At 46.3% G+C, this 14233-nt stretch overlaps 1 protein-coding gene across 2 annotated transcripts in view; it reads right to left on the reverse strand.

Moving 5' to 3' along the window:
- Positions 1–221: 221 nt before the first annotated feature.
- Positions 222–14233, reverse strand: part of NHLRC2 (NHL repeat containing 2) — a 144182-nt gene continuing 130170 nt past the window's right edge. The window contains exons 9-10 of one of the 2 annotated variants that reach the window (XM_063962559.1): positions 1990–2206; positions 222–1223 (exon numbers count right to left, since the gene is read on the reverse strand). In XM_063962559.1, coding sequence (XP_063818629.1) covers positions 961–1223; positions 1990–2206 — 480 coding nt within the window. In that variant the 3' untranslated portion in view covers positions 222–960. The remainder of the gene's footprint in view (positions 1224–1989; positions 2207–14233) is intronic. The other variant, XM_063962557.1, reaches the window with a different exon arrangement.

The following is a 14233-nucleotide window of genomic DNA, read 5'->3' on the forward strand; positions in this document are numbered from 1 at the left end:
CTGTTCAGAATCTCTGTGCGTTTCCGGAAGTCCCGCAAGCGAGACTGATAAGTATCTGCAGACGGCCATTGGTTTATGACATCAATCACATCATTGCTTCACAATGGTCCATCATAGATGGAGTTTGTTTAATGCAGTGATGGGGAACCTTTGGCACTCCAGCTGTTGTTGAACTACACATCCCAGCATGCCCTGCTACAGTTTTAGCATGGTCAAATAGCAAAACTGTAGCAGGGCATGCTGGGATGTGTAGTTCAACAACAGCTGGAGTGCCAAAGGTTCCCCATCACTGGTTTAATGGTTCATTGTCACACGGTAAGATGGTGCACGGCGGGCTCGTGTTCCGGAACAATACACAAACTGGACAACAGAAGTAGACGGTATCTGAGTATTATTGCTATTACGGTTTGGTATGACAGAACATTAAAGTGCACCTGTCGCCTGCACATCACTGGAGGCTGCCATTTTGTGGGTGTGACCAGCAAGCCCATTGAGATTGCGGCCTATCAACACATTAGGAAGTAGTGACATCACTGAGGGATGAGCTGCTGTGAGATCCAATTTTCACAAAATGGCCGCCTCCTGAGTGACTGGCAACAGTTTCTTAAGGCCTTTGTGCGACGAGATTATAATAAGTGCTGTGTGTGTATTCCAGGGGGAAAAGGCAGCACAGTACAGTGTTCCACTCAGTATATAATAGACATTTGCAATGAATAACCCCTGGACGTAGCTAGTAAAAGCCACTCTATTAAAAAAAATAATCTGTAAACCACTGAGGAATTTGGAACCTGGCGGCATATGGATATAAATTAGGTATAGTGGGCACACAGCTGCCTCACTGGAGGCACATATTGGGGAGGCCTTTGGGAAAAGGACTACCCTGCAGCACAATAATCAGTGACAGGAGGCGGCTGGCAGGCCAGTGACCAAGCTACACACTCCTGCGACAGTCTGTCTGCGCTAGCCCTGAAAGGAGTAGGCGAGAGGACGTGGACCTGGGCTGCTTGTTGCTTCGGCCGTCAGGCGTAGTGGCTGAGAGAAGGCGACAGACTTCATCATACACACACTGCTGTCCTCGGCGCAGTAATACACACACACGCCGATCTTCAGCACAGCGTCAGGAGACGGACCCTCCCGAGGCATGTGCACCTCTATCTGGCTGGGGTCAGACAGACTCACAATCTCCCCGTATGTTTTCTGTCCAGCAAGGAGCCAGTCGTGGCCTGGGAATAAAGAAGGCAATTATTAAGAAAAGATAATGGCGGAAGAATGGGGTCTATTCATGAAGCAGTGAAAAGTGTGGAGAAGTGAGCCAGTGGAGAAGCTGCCCATGCCAACCAATCAGCATTGAAGTAACATTTATAATTTGCCTACTATACAATTGTACGGAGCAGCTGATTGGTTGCCATGGGCAACTTCTGCACAGGCTCACTTCTCCACACTTTTCACTGCTTCAGAAATAGATCCCTTAGTGTATATGGCCTTAGAATGAACACAGACCCGTTCTCCGTGCCAAAGACCTCTCCATCTTGCGCCACAGTAAAGGATACAGCTGTGCGCCATGTTATCTGCTGTCTGTAAAGTTCTCTCAAAACATCTGTTTTCTATATTAGGTATGCAAGAAAATACGTAACATGGCACTTTTTCGACTGCGCCAAATTCCCAACAAAATAGCAGAATATTAGCGAGCGAAAAAAAGAGCAGTAAGACTATTCAAAATCACCATCTATACGCAGGACTAACGACGAAGCCACACATGGAAAACCATGTTGTACATATAATACAATGATCTTTGAATTTCGCAAGCAACTTCTCTCCCGACCAACGCTGCACAATGATCCCTTACCACAAATTCTGCAAAATGTGATTTATAAATACAGTGTTATAGTGAAGCAGCCACCGTTCTGCTCATCTCTACTTGTAAAGATAGGTTTTATAATGTAAAACCTGCTTAGGGGTTTGTTCCTTGAGCAAGAAAGACGCACTTACCTTCTGTGAAAAGAAACCAGAAACTTGGGGCTCCTACGGTCAACTTTGACCCTGCGGGAAGCTTGATGTTCAGTATAAACTGTAGAGTTTTGCTGGGTGGTACAATTAAGGTTTCCAGCTTGACAATGGGTGCAGATTTAGGCAACTTTGGAGTGGTAATCTTCAATGGCAACGTACTGTCAACCACATCCGTCTCTTCTCTGGTAAGTATAGGAAGCTGAAAGAGACAGAGGGCAGACTATCAGAGGTTGCTGTAAAGGCAGAGGGGGGTGATGTATCAAGCGACAGTGAAGACGTTGCGCTTTGAGGTAGCATTTATCAAGAACATTTTATAAAATGATAACTGATAGGTTGCTATGGGCAACTTCTCAACTCTTGATACTGTACATCAACCACCAAGCACTATGGTACTTAGAAAACTGATACATTATGTAGACAAAAGTGATTCGACACTGACAGCAAAATAGACCAATGAGATGATATTGACGTCAGTACTTTGTAGGTCCACCACGTGCAGTGATTACTGCAGACGGCCGGAGCAGCAATGCCGACAGGGGTGCATTCAGTACCGTAACCTCCCTTCCCTATCCTCTAACCCTCTATGTCCAAAGCCTAACCCTAACCTCCTGTTTGGGGCTGAGAAACGCGCAAGGTGTCCTCACTTATCAAGTGCGACCCCACAGCCTACATGTCCAGGTTTCCTAACCAGATTTGAGTTCAAGCTGAGATATGTTGTTAAGCTGGTATTGCCACTAGAATTGCTCTGCCATGCCGCTGCCAGACCGAAACTGGTACGAACAGACTGCCTTACCTAGAACAGAGCCCGGACCATGAAATGTTGCTAATCTGGCGCTGATACTGTACATAGCGCTGCCTCCAATTGATCAGCCCAGTATCTACAAGGTTGACGCCGACATCACTACACAGGAGACGCATATCCCTAGACGCATATCCCTGTTGTGATCACAGAGCCGGCCTGCCAACATATATTACGGCTCTAGAACATCAGCAGAACGGCTCTGCAGGTAGTTCTGTGCGCACCACACGATATCCTGCTAACACTGTGAACCGCACCCCTTCATAACACTGTCTCCAGCCGGGATTTTTCTCAACTCTGCATTTAAAATGATATCGGTTGGTTTAAGCTATTGCGCTAATGTGACTTTTCATCCCAAGGGGATCATTTTACACTGATAATTATTGCAACCCATAACTGATCTCAATTCAACCATTAATAGTGTTCATTCTAGCACCCTGCACCTTTCAAATCCTGTGCAGTTCCTCTTTCCCGCCTGCGGTGTCGCTCTCTGCTCTGGTGCTTCTCAGCACACACAGGTCTGTATCACAGCACTGAGTAACAGATCAGAGTGTGCTGAGAAGCACCACAGCACACCCCAGGCAGGAAAGAGGAACTGCAAAGGATTTGAAAGGTGCAGGGTGCTAGAATGAACACTACATTAGCCATTACATTGGGCTGTATTCCAGGGCACTATATCATCAGTAGAATATTTGGAGGCAACTACTATTTCTGCTGATTTCACCTACAATTAAAATAAGATTTTACTTACCGATAAATCTATTTCTCATAGTCCGTACTGGATGCTGGGGACTCCGTCAGGACCATGGGGAATAGCGGCTCCGCAGGAGACAGGGCACAAAAGCAAGCTTTTAGGATCACATGGTGTGTACTGGCTCCTCCCCCTATGACCCTCCTCCAAGCCTCAGTTAGGTACTGTGCCCGGACGAGCGTACACAATAAGGAAGGATCTTGAATCCCAGGTAAGACTCATACCAGCCACACCAATCACACCGTACAACTTGTGATCTGAACCCAGTTAACCGTATGATAACAAAGAAGTAGCCTCTAAAAAAAGATGGCTCACAACAATAATAACCCGATTTTTGTAACAATAACTATGTACAAGTAATGCAGACAATCCGCACTTGGGATGGGCGCCCAGCATCCACTACGGACTATGAGAAATAGATTTATCGGTAAGTAAAATCTTATTTTCTCTAACGTCCTAGTGGATGCTGGGGACTCCGTCAGGACCATGGGGATTATACCAAAGCTCCCAAACGGGCGGGAGAGTGCGGATGACTCTGCAGCACCGAATGAGAGAACTCCAGGTCCTCCTCAGCCAGGGTATCAAATTTGTAAAATTTTACAAACGTGTTCCCCCCTGACCACGTAGCTGCTCGGCAAAGTTGTAAAGCCGAGACCCCTCGGGCAGCCGCCCAAGATGAGCCCACCTTCCTTGTGGAATGGGCATTTACAGATTTTGGCTGTGGCAGGCCTGCCACAGAATGTGCAAGCTGAATTGTACTACAAATCCAACGAGCAATAGTCTGCTTAGAAGCAGGAGCACCCAGCTTTTTGGGTGCATACAATATAAACAGCAAGTCAGACTTTCTGACTCCAGCCGTCCTGGAATTATATATATATATATATATATATATATATATATATATATATATATATATATATATATTTTCAGGGCCCTGACAACGTCTAGCAACTTGGAGTCCTCCAAGTCCCTAGTAGCCTGGGGACGAGTCCGCAGTTCTGCCCTGTCCGAATGGAAAATCAAATATGGGCTTTTGTAAGACAAAGCCGCCAATTCTAACACTCGCCTGGCCGAGGCCAGGGCCAACAGCATGGTCACTTTCCATGTGAGATATTTCAAATCCACAGATTTGAGCGGTTCAAACCAATATGATTTGAGGAATCCCAACACTACGTTGAGATCCCACGGTGCCACTGGAGGCACAAAAGGGGCTGTATATGCAATACTCCCTTGACAAATGTCTGGACTTCAGGAACTGAAGCCAATTCTTTCTGGAAGAAAATCTACAGGGCCGAAACTTGAACCTTAATGGACCCCAATTTGAGGCTCATAGACACTCCTGTTTGCAGGAAGTGCAGAAATCGACCTAGTTGAAATTTCTTCGTGGGGCCTTCCTGGCCTCACCCACGCAACATATTTTCACCACATGTGGTGATAACGTTGTGCGGTCACCTCCTTCCTGGCTTTGACCAGGGTAGGTATGACCTCTTCCGGAATGCCTTTTCCCTTAGGATCCGGCGTTCAACCGCCATGCCGTCAAACGCAGCCGCGGTAAGTCTTGGAACAGACATGGTACTTGCTGAAGCAAGTCCCTTCTTAGCTCCCGAGGCCATTAGTCCTCTGTGAGCATCTCTTGAAATTCCGGGTACCAAGTCCCTCTTGGCCAATCCGGAGCCATGAGTATAGTTCTTACTCCTCTACGTCTTATAATTCTCAATACCTTGGTTATGAGAAGCAGAGGAGGGAACACATACACCGACTGTTACACCCGCGGTGTTACCAGGACATCCACAGCTATCGCCTGAAGGTCTCGTGACCTGGCGCAATACCTGTCCCGTTTTTTGTTCGGGCGGGATGCCATCATGTCCACCTTTGGTCTTTCCCAACGGTTCACAATCATGCGGAAAACTTCCCGATGAAGTTCCCACTCTCCCGGGTGGAGGTCGTGCCTGCTGAGGAAGTCTGCTTCCCAGTCGTCCACTCCCGGAATGAACACTGCTGACAGTGCTATCACATGATTTTCCGCCTAGCGAAAAATCCTTGCAGTTTTGCCACTGCCCTCCTGCTTCTTGTGCCGCCCTTTCTGTTTACGTGGGCGACTGCCGTGATGTTATCCCACTGGATCAATACCGGCTGACCTTGAAGCAGGGGTCTTGCTAAGTTTAGAGCATTATAAATTTGCTCTTAGCTCCAGTATATTTATGTGGAGAGAATTCTCCAGACTTGATCACACTCCCTGGAAATTTTTTCCCTGTGTGACTGCTCTCCAGCCTCTCAGGCTGGCCTCCGTGGTCACCAGCACCCAATCCTGAATGCCGAATCTGCGGCCCTCTAGAAGATGAGCACTCTGTAATCACCACAGGAGAGACACCCTTGTCCTTGGATATAGGGTTATCCGCTGATGCATCTGAAGATGCGATCCGGACCATTTGTCCAGCAGATCCCACTGAAGAGTTCTTGCGTGAAATCTGCCGAATGGAATCGCTTCGTAATAAGCCACCATTTTTACCAGGACTCTTGTGCAATGATGCACTGACACTTTTCCTGGTTTTTAGGAGGATCCCGATTAGCTCGGATAACTCCCTGGCTTTCTCCTCTGGGAGAAACACCTTTTTCTGGACTGTGTCCAGAATCATCCCTAGGACCAGCAGACGTGTCGTCGGAACAACTGCGGTTTTGGAATATTTAGAATCCACCCGTGTTGTCGTAGAACTACTTGAGATAGTGCTACTCCGACCTCCAACTGTTCTCTGGACCTTGTTCTTATCAGGAAGTCGTCCATTTTCTTTGAAGACGAATCCTCATTTCGGTCATTACCTTGGTAAGGACCCGGGGTGCCTTGGACAATCCAACGGCATCGTCTGAAACTGATAGTGACAGTTCTGTACCACGAACCTGAGGTACCCTCGGTGAGAAAGGCAAATTTTTGGGACATGGAGGTAAGCATCCCTGATGTCCCGGGACACCATATAGTCCCCTTCCTCCCGGTTCGCTATCACTGCTCTGAGTGACTCCATCTGGATTTGAACTTTTGTAAGTGTTCAAATATTTCAGATTTAGAATAGGTCTCACCTAGCCTTCTGGCTTCAGTACCACCATATAGTGTGGAATAATACCCCTTTCCTTGTTGTAGGAGGGGTACTTTGATTATCACCTGCTGGGAATACAGCTTGTGAATTGTTTTCAATACTGCCTCCCTGTCGGAGGGAGACATTGGTACAGCAGACTACAGGAAACTGCGAGGGGGAAACGTCTCGACATTCCAATCTGTACCCCTTGGATACTACTTGTAGGATCCAGGGGTCCTGTACGGTCCCAGCGTCATGCTGAGAACTTGGTAGAAGCGTTTGAGGGCTTCTGTTCCTGGGAATGGGCAGCCTGCTGCAGTCTTCTTCCCTTTCCTCTATCCCTGGGCAGATATGACTCTTATAGGGACGAAAGGACTGAGGCTGAAAAGACGGTGTCTTTTTCTGCAGAGATGTGACTTAGGGTAAAAAACGGTGGATTTTCCAGCAGTTGCCGTGACCACCAGGTCCCATGGACCGACCCCAAATAACTCCTCCCCTTTATACGGCAATACATCTTTGTGCCGTTTGGAATCTGCATCACCTGACCACTGTCGTGTCCATAAACATCTTCTTGCAGATATGGACATCGCATTTACTCTTGATGCCAGAGTGCAAATATCCCTCTGCGCATCTCGCATATATAGAAATGCATCCTTTAAATGCTCTATAGTCAATAAAATACTGTCCCTGTCAAGGGTATCAATATTTTTAGTCAGGGAATCCGACCAAGCCACCTCAGCTCTGCACATCCAGGCTGAGGCGATCGCTGGTCGCAGTATAACACCAGCATGTGTATGTATACTTTTTAGGATATTTTCCAGCCTCCTATCAGCTGGCTCCTTAAGTACGGCCCTATCTGTAGATGGTACCGCCACTTGTTCTGATAAGCATGTGAGCGCCTTATCCACCCTAAGGGGTGTTTCCCAACGCGCCCTAACTTCTGGCGGGAAAGGGTATACCGCCAATAATTTTCTATCGGGGGAAACCCACGCATCATCACACACTTCATTTAATTTATCGGATTCAGGAAAAACTACAGGTAGTTTTTTCACATCCCACATAATACCCTTTTTTGTGGTACTTGTAGTATCAGAAATATGTAACACCTCCTTCATTGCCCTTAACGTGTGGCCCTAAAGTAAAATACGTTTGTTTCTTCACCGTCGACACTGAAATCAGTGTCCGTGTCTGGGTCTGTGTCGACCGACTGAGGTAAATGGGCGTTTTACAGCCCCTGACAGTGTTTGAGACGCCTGGGCAGGTACTAATTTATTCGCCGGCCGTCTCATGTCGTCAACCGGCTTGCAGCATGTTGACATTATCACGTAATTCCATAAATAAGCCATCCATTCCGGTGTCGACTCCCTAGAGAGTGACATCACCATTACAGGCAATTTGCTCCGCCTCCTCACCAACATTTTCCTCATACATGTCGACACACACGTACCGACATACAGCACACACATAGGGAATGCTCTGATAGAGGACAGGACCCACTAGCCCTTTGGGGAGACAGAGGGAGAGTTTGCCAGCACACACCAAAACGCTATAATTATATAGGGACAACCTTTATATAAGTGTTCCTCCCTTATAGCATTTAATATATATTCATATCGCCAAATCAGTGCCCCCCCTCTCTGTTTTAACCCTGTTTCTGTAGTGCAGTGCAGGGGAGAGCATGGGAGCCTTCCCACCAGCATTTCTGTGAGGGAAAATGGCGCTGTGTGCTGAGGAGAATAGGCCCCGCCCCCTTTTCGGCGGGCTTCTTCTCCGGAGTTTGTGATATCTGGCAGGGGTTAAATACATCCATATAGCCTCAAGGGCTATATGTGATGTATTTTTCGCCATACAGGTATTATACATTGCTGCCCAGGGCGCCACCCCCCCGCGCCCTGCACCCTCCGTGACCGCTGTGTGAAGTGTGCTGACAACAATGGCGCACACCTGCAGTGCTGTGCGCTACCTGATGAAGACTGAAAGTCTTCTGCCGCCTGGTTCCGGACCTCTTCAATCTTCAGCATCTGCAAGGGGGGTCGGCGGCGCGGCTCCGGGACGAACCCCAGGGCGAGACCTGTGTTCCGACTCCCTCTGGAGCTAATGGTGTCCAGTAGCCTAAGAAGCCAATCCATCCTGCACGCAGGTGAGTTCACTGCTCTCCCCTAAGTCCCTCGATGCAGTGAGCCTGTTGCCAGCAGGACTCACTGAAAATAAAGAACCTAAAAACTTTTTCTAAGCAACTCTTTAAGAGAGCCACCTAGATTGCACCCTGCTCGGACGGGCACAAAAACCTAACAGAGGCTTGGAGGAGGGTCATAGGGGGAGGAGCCAGTACACACCATGTGATCCTAAAAGCTTGCTTTTGTGCCCTGTCTCCTGCGGAGCCGCTATTCCCCATGGTCCTGACGGAGTCCCCAGCATCCACTAGGACGTTAGAGAAAAACGGTTACTAAGGGCAACCACCTATTCATATCAATCTTTTTTACAGTCATTTAGAGACCTGCAAGACTCCTTTTTATATGAAATTTACTAATACCTTTAGGCAGCTGGAAGTTGTATTCCACATAGTGGGAGATGCCTGGCGTGCATTAGCTGACGGCTCCCGTGCAATAAGACGCACAAGCAGACTCTGCTTATTAAAATGCGGCTGTATCTGCATATGAGATGCTACATTACAGTGTTTTCTGTATCAAACCATTTCGCATGCAGATACAGCCACGGTCACTCACAGAATATAGGTGGTCATTCCGAGTTGATCGCACGAAGCAACTTTTTGCTGCTCGTGCGATCAACTTGACGCCGCCTATGGGGGAGTGTATTTTAGCAAAGCAGGGCTGCGATCGCTTGTGCAGCCCTCGATGCTAAAAAAGTTTCCTGCAAGCCAAGACCAGGGTCAGAACCTACTTACGCTGTGCGACGGATCCAGCGACGAAGGTCCCGGGATTGACATGAGACATCCGCCCTCCAAACGCCTGGACACGCCTGTGTTCAGATCTCCACGCCCAGAAAACGGTGAGTAGACGCCCCGGTACGCCTCCTCGCTGTCAATCTTCTTGTGATCGCGCTAGCGATCACTTTCTTCTTTGTTCTAGCCGCTGCCCGGCGACTGCAAAGACGCACGTGCGCATTGCACCCGCCGAGCATGCGCAGTTCCCACCCCTTGGCACCGCAACGAAGAACCGCTGCGAGCGAACGGGTCCAAATGACCCCCATAGGCATGCTGCATATCATTTTAATCAGCAGAAACTGCTTGTGCGTCCTATTTACATCATTTTGCGAATAAGACGCATTTTAATGGAAAACGTCCCATGTAATGTTGCTCGGTGCTACAGAGTTACGCCATGCCCAGGGCTGTTTAACATGGAGGAAGGTTAGATGAAAGTGGACACATCTGTACTACATTTGACCATTTTATTTGTTTTTATATGTGTTTTGTATTTTTGGATCCATTTGCATTTATTAAACAGATATTCAATCTGATTGCGCTCCTCAGTTGTTCTTTCTCTAGGTAAAAATAAATAACACTCCACAAGTGTTACATTCTTCTAGGTAACAAGAGCACTGCCAAGATTTGTGATGTCAGAAACCACTGTTCTGTGACTTTAGGCTGCAGGATGCGCCTTTATGTGTTTCTCGCTGCAGGAAAAAATATTCCCAATAAAAAAAAAAACCTGCAACTTCATAATGATAAAGGGTTGTCCCTTTTTGGGCTGTGATGTCTGTTCTTATACAAAATTCCGTTACCCACTTACAAAGCAGTAGACCATGATAAAAGGTCTTCTGTAAACTCGCCTCTTCCTCTGGGGTGTGATTGAGTTCTAGAACTCTGGAAACGACTGCAGGGAAGCAAATGTTCTGTAAAGTTTCACAAAGAGGGCAATCAGTTCGTCGTCTTTAAAGTTGGACGAGTTTGTAGAAGATAATGATGAAAGTTTCCTAGGCACGAAGATTTGCACAGAACAATAGAAACATAATCCTCCCCTGACAGCAAAATGAAAGCTGACATAAATATACAGTTGAGTTCATAACATCATATTTGCATAGTGTGGTATCCTGGGAATCAGATGTAAGCAGACATTATATAGCACAATGTGCTGTGTGGGTGTCTGGTCTTATAATAGTTTTATTTCATGACTGATGGATCTCATTAATTTGGCAGGACCTGCAATAAAAAGGAACCCTTGCATTCGCAACATTCTGCGAGATTGATGTAAAGACGCCTACTTTACTAATAAAACAAAACTAAGTGTTCTTTCTCCAGAGTTTCCAGGGTTATGGAAGAACAAAGCAATGGGTAATCCAATAGGAAACTTGTTCAGACACTCAATTCAATTGTCACAGTGTTGCCGGTACAAAGTGTAATTTGAGAAAAATGGAAAGAATGGGGGTTTCTCCACCACAGTTTAACACCAGGATGTCTTAAAGACATACCCACCACATCTGCACCAAGGTATCCTATTAAGATATCACCACAATATCTGCACCAAGACTTCCTACTGAGATACCACCACCACATCTGCACCAAGGTTTCCTACAGAGATACCACCACATCTGCACCAAGGCATCCTATTAAGATACCACCACAATATCTGCACCAAGACTTCCTACAGAAATACCACTACCACATCTGCACTAAGGCATCCTATTAAGATACCACCACAATATCTGAACCAAGGTTTCCTACAGAGATACCACCACCACCACATCTGCACCAAGGTATCCTATTAAGATACCACCACAATATCTGCACCAAGACTTCCTACTGAGATACCGCCACCACATCTGTACCAAGGTTTCCTACCGATATACCACCATCACCACATCTGTACCAAGGCATCCCGTTAAGATACCACCACAATATCTGCACCAAGGTTTCCTACAGAGATACCACCACATCTGTACCAAGGTTTCCTACCGAGATACCACCACCACATCTGCACCAAGGCATCCTACAAAGATACCACCAGCACTATATTTGCAACAAGGCTTTCTACTGGGATACCACCACATCTGTATGAATGCTTCCTACTGAGATACCACCAAGACATCTGCACCAAGGCTTCCTACTGAGACACCACCACATCTACACCAAGTCTTCCTACTGAGACACCACCACACCTGCACCAAGGCTTCCTACTGAGACACCACCACATCTGCACCAAGGATTCCTACTGAGACACCACCACATCTGCACCAAGGCTTCCTACTGAGATACCACCACATCTGCACCAAGGCTTCCTACTGAGATGCCACCACATCTGCACCAAGGCTTCCTACTGAGATACCACCACATCTGCACCAAGGCTTACTACTGAGACACCACCACGTCTGCACCAAGGATTCCTACTAAGATACCACCATCACCACATTCACTCCAGAGATACCATCACATTCACATGAGGGCTCTATTAGAGGATACCATCACCGCAGTCACAATTTTCATGTTGATATGTGTATACTATTTGTAGCAGATTAACAGACAGCTCAGGACTTGGGGGGTAATTCAGACCTGATCGCTGCAGTGCGTTTATGCACAGCAGGCGATCAGATCTGACCTGCGCCTTCGTAAGCACCGCAATGCACAGGGAGGATGTCTGACGTCAGCTCCGGCCCCGATCAGCAAGAAGCAATCGCAGTGGCTGAGTAAGTCCTGGGCTGAGCAGAGACTGCACAAAATCAGTTTGTGCAGCTTAGCTGCACATCCGAACGCATACTTGCACAGTGAATTTACCCTCCCCCTGTAGACAGTGACTATCTGATCGAAGGGCAGCAAAAAATGCAGCCCAGCGATCAGATCTGAATTACCCCCTTAACCAGAGAAGGGTTTATTGTAGGGCAGCTGTATGTTTGTACAGCTGTACTCCGTTATATACACACAGTAACCTGGATGGAGTGGAGCATACAGAGGATCAGCAAGTCATGTATGAGGGTAGCGGTGCAGAAATACAATGGTAATTACATACAGGATATATTCCAGGGTCATCGGAACTAAGTGAAACATGTCCGTGTCCCACTGTGGCACGCTAACACATTAATATGATGAAACTGTGCATGTGCAGACAAACGGTGGCCATCTTGGTAAAGGAGAATGCTTCAGTTATGAAGCATCCATGGAGACAGCACAGTAGCACTCTCCATAATTCAACAATTCCAAAACCACATTCGCACCACTACCACACTTCCTACTGAGATACCACTACCACATTCACCACCACACTTCCTACTGAGATACCACTACCACATACACCACCACAATTCTTACTAGCATACCTCTACCACCATACTACCTACTGAGATACCTCTACCACATTCACTACCATACTTCCTACTGAGATACCATGACCACATTCACCACCACAGCTTTGCACCGAGATACAACTACCACATTCACACCAGGGCTTTGTACAGAGATAACACTACCACATTCACCACCACACTTCTTACTGAGATACCACTACCAAATTCACCACCAGGGCTTCAAACTGAGATACCCCTACCACATTCACCACCACACTACCTACTGAGATACCACATTCACCACCACACTACCTACTGAGATACCTCTACCACATTCACCACCACACTTCCTACTAGGATACCTCTACCACCACACTTCCTACTGAGATACCATGACCACATTCACTACCACATTCACCACCACGGCTTTGTACTGAGATACAACTACCACATTTCCACCAGGGCTTTGTACCGAGATACAGGTTGAGTATCCCTTATCCAAAATGTTTGGGACCAGAAGTATTTTGGATATCGGATTTTTCCGTATTTTGGAATAATTGTATACCACAATGAGATATCATGGCGATGGTACCTAAGTCTAAGCACAGAATGCATTTATGTTTAATATATACCTAATACACACAGCCTGAAGGTAATTTTAGTCAGTCAATATTTTTAATAACTTTTTGCATTAAACAAAGTGTCTACATTCACACAATTCATTTATGTTTCATATACACACAGCCTAAAGGTCATTTAATACAATATTTTTAATAACTTTGTGTATTAAACAAAGTTTGTGTACATTGAGCCATCAGAAAACAAAGGTTTCACTATCTCACCCTCACTCAAAAAATTCTGTATTTCGGAATAATTGGATATGGGATACTCAACCTGTACTACTACCACATTCACAACCGCATTCACACCATGGTTTCTTACTGAGATACCACATTAGTCCAGTGCACAGGTAGAAAAACCATTTACCTAATATTCCTACTGAGATACCACTACAACATTCAACACACACACACACACACACACATTATATATATATATATATATATATATATATATATATATATATATACATATATACATACATACACACATATACATACTGCAGCGAATACCCAGGATCGCAGGTAAGCTGAAGAGCGTCACATCTACACACTTAATGAGAAAATAACGGTGGCTATGACCGATTCCCTTTTGCATACTGAATGAAGGAGAACAAACCTACAGTACATTACCGCACATTAGTGCAACTTCGTATATGATAAATGCTTCCAAGTCAAACTTTTCTGGAACAGCGATTGTCTTATATATTAAAAGCTAATGACCATTTGTTTCGTAAGCTCCGTTTATGAAGCT

Source organism: Pseudophryne corroboree, chromosome 3 (genome assembly GCF_028390025.1).
Source record: "Pseudophryne corroboree isolate aPseCor3 chromosome 3, aPseCor3.hap2, whole genome shotgun sequence".
Lineage (NCBI taxonomy): Eukaryota > Metazoa > Chordata > Amphibia > Anura > Myobatrachidae > Pseudophryne > Pseudophryne corroboree.